The following is a 9,955-nucleotide window of genomic DNA, read 5'->3' as shown; positions in this document are numbered from 1 at the left end:
GTAGTAGGGGTGAAATAGTCCTCGAGGTTCGGTTGGTAGGACCGAAGGGTAGTCAGCACCCCATAATAGCTCGACATGAGTAGGTCAGCGCCCCAGAATGGCTTGACACGGGTAGGACGGCACCCCAGAATGGCCGCACGGGTAGTCGGCACCCCAGAATGGTCGTACCGGGTAGTCAGGCACCCCATAATAGCCTGGCAGTATGTATGTTATGTATTGTATGGTATGTGGTAGGATGGGGGAACTCACTAAGCTTTGTGCTTACAGTTTACAGTTTTGGTTCCAGGTACTTCTTCATCGAAGGGGAAGGAGCTGGCACGGTAGCGGCACATCATGCACACACACTGGTTTCCGCATCTATTAGATTTCTCTAGGATTTATACTTTGATATTTCGATTGATTGTATGATATGGCTTTTAGACATGGTTTACGTTGTGATGTAGTTTGATCAAACAATGTTTTTAATTATTAACGTTTTCTAAAGTAATGTTTTAAAAACGAAATTTTTGGACGTAAAAATCGGGTCGTTACAGAAAAAGTTAGCTTGATAGAGGAATATGTTGGGTGTACAAGCATATACGTGTAGCGTACATGACAACAAGCCTGTACGCGCATCGTACAAATGAGTATGCCCTACGTACCCAGTCAGAATGGGCTTCACAGTTTTGGGCCTTGGTTTAGGCTATTTCATGGACCTAGTTGCTTTAGGCCTTAGTAGGCCATCTGAAAACATGCTTTTGGACTAAGGAAATTATAGGCTTTTGGGTAAGACCTATTGGAGGGGTTTGGGACCAATTTGGAAAATTGGGCCATAAGTGGGCCACAAGTGGGCCTTAGAAGATTAGTTAGTGTTGGAAATAGATTACGATTTTATTGCATACAACCCTTTTTATAGTGAGCATAGAATACCTAGTTTCCTTGGACTTAATGATTCAGAAATATCCAATTACCCATGTTAAAAGCTCATCCCAATGTACAGATCATATCTGATGTACATGTTAAAGTAGAGCAAAATTACCCATATGCCCTTATTTGATCTATTACTTCCTTAAAAGAATCGAAATTTGCCACACACTCATCCTAACACTATCGGCACAACATCTAATTACACCTGATTACTTGATTCTCAATATTCAATATCACATACCCACTTTTTGAATATGAATGTCATTTTAAAATAATTACGATTTTACCCTTTCAAGTGTTTGGCAATTTGACTAACACATTCCTACTTATGATTGTAGGATTTTTTAGTGCTTAAATTTTTAGCAATTACATATTGTACATACAGACAGCTGCTGTAGAGCTTGAACTTAGGGTTTATGTACACACCTCACACGAGCAAGTTTGTGAAGTGGTTCTTTCTCCATCTCTATCTAAAAAAACGAAATCCAAAAAAAAAACACGAGTATAAGGAAGAGATTTAACCAGTGTGTATCTAAATGGATGAAATTAGAACTTTATTGAGTCAATTTGTGTATAATCGGATAAAAAAAAGACCTACTTTTGTTTTTCCGGTTATTTATTGGTACATCCTGAAGTTCTCTGATATGAAATAGCTCCATCCATCAATCTTACAACATGATTTAATCTTAAAGCAAAAGAAACAAAAGAATCAAGAACATGTAAATCGTACCTCAATCACGAATATGCTCGAGCCCTAGTTTCGTCTTCTGTGTGTCTGCATTTGTGAGAGTTCCAATCTTCACGCAACCTCCGATCAGTATAGCTAATTTTCGATAGATCCATCTGAATCGAGATGGTTGTTCTCTCTCTAAATCAGTTGCTTGAATAAAAATACAATGTAAACTTGATAATTCAATTAACGATGGAAAGGGAAATGACACACAGAAGAAATCAAAATGATATCCAGATTTCATGTTATTGACGAGATTTAGAGAAATAAAAACTGATAATAAAAATGGAGGATATAAAAGCAATTTAACTTTAGATGAAGAATGCACAATAAAATGACACGTAATAATAATAATAATAAAAAAAGTCTTTTATTAAATAGGTTATTAAAGGTTATTAAATTATTAAATATGGAGATATGATATGATAGCTTTATTTTAAAAAACAAAATATAAGTAAAATAACAAATATAATATTAAGCGTGTACAATTATATTTATCTTGATACGTTCGTATAACCCAAAAACGTCGGAAAAGTACTCAAAACCTTTACGCCTGTTCATCGTCAGATCTCTCCTAAAATTTTCCATTTGCAGGATTCGCTATTATGGCCAATTACGAGGAATCAAGCCCTCTTTTAGCAAATCAATCTCTTCATGTAGACGCCAACAACGATCCACAATCAAACGTAACCATCAACGGCGAAAATAACAAGAAATCCACCACCAAAACCCCGATCCCCAATTCACAGACAGCTGCTGTGGCGGCGGACACGAAGCAGTCTTCACCTCCGGTAGCTTCAGGTTTTCATCATGCTGTTTACGGCTGGACTGCTGACGGATTGCCATTGACTAATGGCGGTGCTAATGTGATGGGAGAGCCGATGCCTAGGGCTCAATGGGACTCGGGTCTATTCGCGTGTCTAGGTCGTAACGATGAGTTCTGTAGCAGCGATCTTGAAGTCTGTGAGTTTCTCTTTCCCTTTTTTTTATCATTTCTCTGAAAAACGAATCGATTTCTTCTCGTGATCTGGATTCCTGATTATTGAGAATTAGGGTTTCTATTATTCGATCATCTGGTTTTCGAATTAGCTTGTGACAGTTTATGAATCTAACTGTGCATCAAAGAACATGAAACCTATATCATTTCTGACCATATTTCTAACTAAATAAGCAATTTCAGCTTCCAGATTCTACATTTCTACATCTTTCTCTTGTCAAATTAGGGATTCCACATCTCAAAATCATAATACTTGTGAAATTGAACAACAGGTCTTCTTGGGAGTGTGGCCCCTTGTGTGATTTACGGAAGCAACGTTGAAAGACTCGGATCTACTCCTGGAACTTTCGCAAATCATTGCTTACCTTACACTGGCTTATACCTAATTGGGAACTCCTTTTTCGGATGGAATTGCATGGCCCCATGGTTCTCATATCCCACTCGCACAACAATCCGCAGAAAGTTCAACCTTCAGGCAACTCTCATCTCTCAAAAATCTTGTCTTTAGCTAACATCTTCTACAAAATCCCATGAAATTAACGATTTTTTTACAGGGTAATTGGGAATCAATGAGCAACTCATGTGGTGGATGTTGTGATGTGGATGAAGAACAACTAGAACAAGCAGAAATAGCTTGTGATTTTGCAACTCATGTTTGTTGTCATCCTTGTGCTTTGTGTCAAGAAGGGCGTGAGATTCGTCGTAGGGTTCCTCATCCTGGATTTGGGGCTCAACCGATGCTGGTTATGATCCCACCTAGGGAGCAGACCATGGGTAGGCATGGAGCTTGAAAAGTGAAATACTGAATGAGAATGGAATTCAAGATTTGTTTCTTTATATGTGTTTTCTTGAAAAGATATTATATACTTATACTAATATGTGTGTAAATAAATCACAAGGAGATTGATGTTTGTTTGCTCTTGAGATGTTTAAATGAATCAAGTAATGTTGGGTTTAATAAAGTTCAAATTTTAGTCCTCTACGCTTCTTCTTGTTGATCAGTTAGTTCTTACCTAGATCCTAACAGACTGTTGCATACATGATTTACTTCTATAGTGTATATAAAACAATAGATGGAATTCAAGATTTGTTGTTTTAAATGTGTTTTAGAAAAGATATTACATACTTATAGTAATATGTGTGTAAATAAATCAAATGCAGTTTGGTATTTGTGTTTATAAGTTGATAAGTCTTTTTTAGTGTTTAATAAATTGTGTTTATATGTGTAACGATGAAGTAACTTATGTTTCTTTAAGTCAATAAATGGTTTAAATATTCTTCGATCCAAACAATAATTAGTTTATTACCCGCAATAAATCAATAAACACTTCAAATATACAAACACCCACCCCTTAATACAAGCATAATAAATAAATTATAATTTCACATTCAAAACGTTTTTAGATGATATATATATATTTTTTCATAATAGATATGTTGTTAACCATAGACTGAGCTATGAAGGAGCTTGGGGTACCCGTCACAATTTGTCCACAAGTATAAATTTTTCTGAAAATTTTCCTTTTTTGACGCGTTGTTATCCTAAAAAAAATTTGTACTGTCCCTAAAAAAAATAGGGTTACTCCTAACTTATAAATCCAAGCACAAAAAAAACCCAAAATATTTAAAATAGTTCAATATATTTAATTAGTCCAATTCTTTTAAGCCCAAATGTCAAATAAGTTTAATGAAACAAATAAGGTAGAAGCCAAATTCTCTTATTTTTCAAAAATCGGAAGAAGGAAACAAAAGAAGAATTGTGTCGTCTCTACTAAGGGCGTATCTACTAACATCCCGCTCCTGAGTTCAACTTAAAGAGAGAAAAGAAAGGAAAGTAAGAGAGAATGGTGCTCCCGAGTTTCATTAAAGGAAGGAAGTGGAAGGAAATGGAAGAAAAACTTTCCCTCCTAACTTTTCTCCCGATTTGGGAGGATTTGAAAAGAAAAAACAAAATATTTAATTTTCCTTCAATTTCTCTCCAACTCAGGAGCACAAATGATAATTTCTTTTTCCTTTCTTTTCTCCTCTTTTCTCTCCTTACTTTCTTTTCTCTTTTCTTCTTTTTTTTGCTACAACTCGGGAGCAGGGTGTAAGGCCCAATGTAGGTCTTAGGACCTATATAAAAGAAAATTTGTGTCGTCTATCTATTAAGACCCAAGGTAGGTCTTAGGATCTATCTAAATTTTCAATTTCAATTACACTATATAAATTAGGAACTATCTTAAAAAAAATAAATAACCTATCTTGAGTTTGCTTTTTTTATTTTTTATTTTTTTGTTTTTTGTTTTTTTGAATGTCTTAAAAAACATTTTAAAAAAATAATAAGTTATTATGTTCAATTTGTTATTTTAAATTATGAGATTAATAACAAAAAGTTAACTACTCTTATCGGTACTCTCAAAATATCAATAAATAAATAAATTATTCTAATAAAAAAAAGTGCACACACCAAAGAATGGTACTCTTCTTTCACTTTAATAATGGACTAATAATTAACTAGTTTTTCATTAAAACGTACAATTTTTTTCAATTATTTTTCATTTGGTTTTTAAAATTTTTTAATCAGTGGTGTCTGATCGGTTTTAACTGGTTGAACTGGTTAGTTCAATTTTATTAAGGTACACGACCCGACCTGACCACAGCCCACACAAGACTTATTGATTTTTTTAGTGGCTTTACTTAATTTGGGAACCATGTGATTTTTTGATCTAGATTCGCTACTACTCTGCTCGTCCCCCTACGTACAGTTCATGTGGATTTGTTGCTGCTTTTGTCGTCGACTTGCTGTTGCCGCCATCGTCTGACATTCGACGGGCTCCCCTTTGGTCGACTTGCACAATGAAATAAGTAGGCAAATAAAAAAAAACTCAATTTTATTGTTTATTGTTAGGTTATTTCAAATTTCTATTGTGTTGAAAAACTAAAAAAATAGCAATTAGGTTTATTTAGTTATGGACTTAGGATTAATAGTTAGTATATTTGTTGTTGAAATTTGAAATCAAGTTTATAGGTGAAATATTTCTGTTTGCTCTAAACTGTCTTCCAATCCCATTTGACGAACATCCAAGGCCATCTCCTTCATAATTCGCTGTGAGACTCTGCAATCTTTTTGTGCTTCAAGAAGATAAATTTTAGGGAACAAATCCTTAACCTTTTCATCTCCTCTCCACTATTTCCTCTCCATGAAGCCCCATCTCCTTGTTGAAATCAAGTTTTTAGTTGAAATGTTGAAATATTTTCAAAAGACAATTTACAAATACTAATTAGGCACTTAAGGTTATAAGTTAGTTAATATATGTTATTGAAATCAAGTTTGCTAATATATGTAGTTTCAAAATTTGCTATAAAAATACAAAAATTTCGAACCCAAAAATCCGAACCCGTTTAACTAGAACCCAAAAAGGCATATTATATAAAAAAGGGTTGAAAAATTATGCTACCCCTGAACTTTTGTTTCGGCTCCACCACTTTTATGCTAACATTATAAATTTGTCAGTTCAAACGGAACTCAAGATGATGGAAGACACAATTTAGAAAAATGTTATGACTTATTCTTATTACAAGAAGCAAGTGTAGACATACCAGGTATAGAAAATTCTGTCACAATGTCGGTTCTCAGACGTTCGCTCAAAATTTTGACATACATAATGATTAGTATGGTAAAACATTATAACGAGGGAGAACATAGGTGAGTCGTGTTAGCTTATATGTTATTAGTTCACATATTTATGGGTTCATTAGAGTTTTGTCTTAGCTAGTATTTATTTATTTATAGTCTTTATGTTTTTTTATTAAGAACCTTAGTAATTTGATTGACAACGTGAGGAAAGGATATTTGAGAAATTCATTAATGAAAAAGAAAGTTTTATAAAATATTTTCAAGAGTTGTAGTATTTTCATGATGTCGCATTGGGCACATAACCATTTTAGTAAGATTTTTTAAAGTTTTATTTATCATTTATAATAAGAAATACAAAACCCCTACTACTATGAACGATATTTTGGGGTAGCTTATAAATATCTAAATTTGGTTGTTCAATGGAAAGATAAGAAACACCAATTTTCGATTTTGGCCACAGATGGCATGGTTATATGATAGTAGAGAACAAGACTTAAGTTACGATGGAGACGAATATAAGCAACACCTCAAAGCACTCGAGAATCTTAGAACATCTACAACTACACTTCAAAACTTTTCTGCTTTTTTTTTTTTTTTTTTTTTTTTTTTCTCAATTTTTATATAAATTCATCTTCAACACATTTTATTTATTTCATCATTTTGATGTAAATAAATAATATAACATTAAATTTTGCATTACAGTGATTTTTTACACTAAAATAGTATCAAACTTTTATGTGTCAATTTTGGCCCCTTAACTCTTTTATTTGTATAATATTTCTAATTTATAAAAGATTTCTAAATATAATGGTTATTAATATTGTAGTTTTTTATTTAACAAATGTACGTGTAATATATATATATATATATATATATATATATATATATATATATATATATATATATATATATATATATATATATATATATATATATATATATATATATATTTATTTAACAATGTCGATTTAATAAAATAACTAATAATTCGATTTAATAATATAATAACATTTTCTTTGGTTTTAATTTTGTATTAGTACATTTTATAACGTTATTACAACAAAAATATGTAAAATTATTTGTAAAAAGCTACTAAGTAGAAGGTTGATTTTGATAATCTATATAATTTAAAAAATCAATATGTTATCTCCCTCACGATTTAAACTTGCTTTTCTTGCTCTCGAGTTTTAAGGATTGATGTTTCAATGGAAGAATGTGAAATTTTCAAAAGCCTTTTCTTTTTCCCTGCAAATGTTTAATAAAATGTCAAAGCCAATTTTTCTCCAGCTACAACTTTATTTTTCTACATTTGTACATGTTGATAACTTGTCTTCAGGATACTGTAAGCCTATTTGGCTTGATTTGTTTATGTGCACACCAATGGGCCTATTTGGCTTGAAGATCTGAAGTTGGTGTGTGTTCTAGAAGCTTGGTGGGTATTTTGAGCTCTTGGAGGTAAAAACATTGCACCAAGAAGTTGGAGAAGAAGATTTGCTTGAAGATCTGAAGTTGGCGTGTGTTCTAGAAGCTTCAGGAGGTAAAAAGCTTGGAACTTTATTCTTGTATGAGTTAGATCTAGTCATTTTAGCTTCATGGAAGTATTCTTGTCCCCAAAAGTCCCAAAATGGTTCATGTCATGATTTGGACGAGATGAGTTGTCCTTCCAGGTTCTTGAAGGGGTTATGAGTGTTAAAAATGAGGTCCCAATGACTTAGGTGTCCCATGAATGCATTAGGAAGGTCTTAATGGATTAAGATCTTAGATTAAGAGCTTTCTGGACGTCCAAAGTGATAAAGTTTGAGACTTTGTGAGTCCTAGGAATATTTAGTCGGTGGATCTGAAGTTTGGGCTTAAGTGCTTAAGCCATTAAGAGCCATTAAGCACTTATGAGAGTTTTTGTTCAACTCGTGTATGCCCCGTGTAGGTAGAAGTACACCCCACGTACTGGGTCAATGGCCCGTTTTCCAGTCAACAGGAGTCGAAGTACGCCCCACGTACCAGAGGGGTACGCCCAACGTACGTCCTCTGTTGGGGGGGGGGGGGGTTGATATTGGGCTTCGAGTTTGGGCTGTCTATCGACTAGTTGGACTTGGACCTTTGCTAGACATTATGGGTAAGGTGTTTAGGGCCAAGTCTTGGTTTTGGATCTTGGATGTAGGCCCAATTAGGTAGTTGGGCCTAGTTTGGAAAGTTGGGCCAATGTTGGTCCTTGTTATATGGACTTGGATCATGGGTTTGGTTTTGGGCCTTGGCCCCAAATTAGAGGAAAGCAAATTGGCTATTATTGTATGAGTGATTCTTGGTCAAGATTTATACTCCCGTGTGTTGACTCATTATTTGCTATTCTAGATAGTTTGGGATTTTTGATGAGACGGTGGTTCAAGAATTTGCTTCTTCAGTTTAGATCGGCATTTCAAGGTGAGTTATCATCACTATATCAACAGGGTCTAAGGCACCAAGGCCGACCCTTTCTCGGATTGTGTACTTGTATTGATTTGATCTGCGTATTGATCTGTTAGATCGGCGTCCTGGTAATTAGGACGGTACTATGTTAGTGACCTGGTTTAGGTCGGTATCCTGGTATATAGGATGGTACTATGTTAGTGACCTGTTAGGTCGGTATCCTGGATAGGATGTTGCTAAGCTATATGATCTGTTAGATCGGTTTGTCATATATGGACTGTTATGTGATTATCTGTTTATGTGCACATGATTGTTTGGTATGGGGGGATGGGTTGAGGCGGGTCCTGATTCGTGTTGTAGGCCAACATACCCAGGGTGGACTGGATAGACTGTAGACCCAGACGGGTACATTGTCAGGCCGAAGGCCCAACGAGCGGTCCGGATAGGCTGAAGGCCCGAGAGGGAGGTCCAGACGTGTCGAGGCTCGAAGAGTGGACAAGACAGATGGAAGGCCTGATGTGGGCGGTCCAGTCATACTGTAGACTTAGAGAGTGGACCAGGAGGATTGAAGGCTCGATGCGGGCGGACCAATCACACTGGAGACTCGAGATGCATGGTTGTTCTGTATTTGTTGATATGACATGATTGTGGTTATGTGAGGTTGGTATCTTGGGGGTAACTCACTAAGCTTTCGAGCTTACAATTTCAGTTTATTGTTTCAGCTTCAGTGGATGACTGCGGAAAGGTGAAGGCGTGACCGTACACTTCCTCAATTGACAATTATGATTTTTGGGAACTCTGATGTTTTAAACTATTTTGAAAACAAATTGTAATAATTGAATGGTTGTATATGAATTAAAAAGTTTTAAATTGGTTCGAATTTTATGGATGTTACTCTACTGGCCTTATGACATGTGCCAAGAATTGATGGAAAAGTACCATCAAATCGCGCATCAAGAAAGGTATGAGATTGTTGCCTTGTTAATAACAACTAAAATAAAGGATGGAAAGTCCATCACAAGCCACTTGCAAAGAATGCAGAGATATGTGGATCGTTTACTCAAGTTGAATGTCAACTTTGATGAAGAGTTGGCCATTGATATTGTCCTCTACTCTTTACCTCCTTGTTATGACCAATTCAAGACGACTTATCATTTGAACTAGAATGAGGTGACCTTGAGAAAACTTCAAGGGTTGTTAAGAAATGTTGAAACTAGCTTGAAAGGCAAAGATGTCGCATCAACTCCTACTGCTGTTGCCCATGTCTTGGCAATTGGATGTGGGAAGGGGAAGAAAAGGA

At 35.1% G+C, this 9,955-nt stretch overlaps 1 protein-coding gene across 1 annotated transcript; it reads left to right on the top strand.

Moving 5' to 3' along the window:
• Positions 1-2,126: 2,126 nt before the first annotated feature.
• Positions 2,127-3,613, top strand: LOC145001653 (PLAC8 family protein). Its single transcript, XM_078961007.1, has 3 exons — positions 2,127-2,599; positions 2,906-3,108; positions 3,188-3,613. The coding sequence occupies exons 1-3, from the start codon at positions 2,242-2,244 to the stop codon at positions 3,422-3,424; spliced, it is 798 nt and encodes a 265-aa protein (XP_078817133.1). The 5' UTR covers positions 2,127-2,241; the 3' UTR covers positions 3,425-3,613.
• Positions 3,614-9,955: the final 6,342 nt, after the last annotated feature.

The sequence above is a fragment of the Lactuca saligna genome, chromosome 6 (assembly GCF_052625555.1).
Source record: "Lactuca saligna cultivar CGN05327 chromosome 6, ASM5262555v1, whole genome shotgun sequence".
In the NCBI taxonomy this organism is placed as follows: Eukaryota; Viridiplantae; Streptophyta; class Magnoliopsida; order Asterales; family Asteraceae; genus Lactuca; species Lactuca saligna.
The sequence above is the reverse complement of the archived record's forward strand: the minus strand, read 5'-3'. Positions and strand labels throughout refer to the sequence as shown.

Coding starts and splice junctions, on each gene's coding strand:
- LOC145001653 (XM_078961007.1), top strand. CDS start 2,242: ATGGCCAATTACGAGGAATCAAGCCCTCTTTTAGCAAATCAATCTCTT. Junction 2,600..2,905: donor TAGCAGCGATCTTGAAGTCT/GTGAGTTTCTCT, acceptor ATTGAACAACAG/GTCTTCTTGGGAGTGTGGCC. Junction 3,109..3,187: donor GCAGAAAGTTCAACCTTCAG/GCAACTCTCATC, acceptor ATTTTTTTACAG/GGTAATTGGGAATCAATGAG.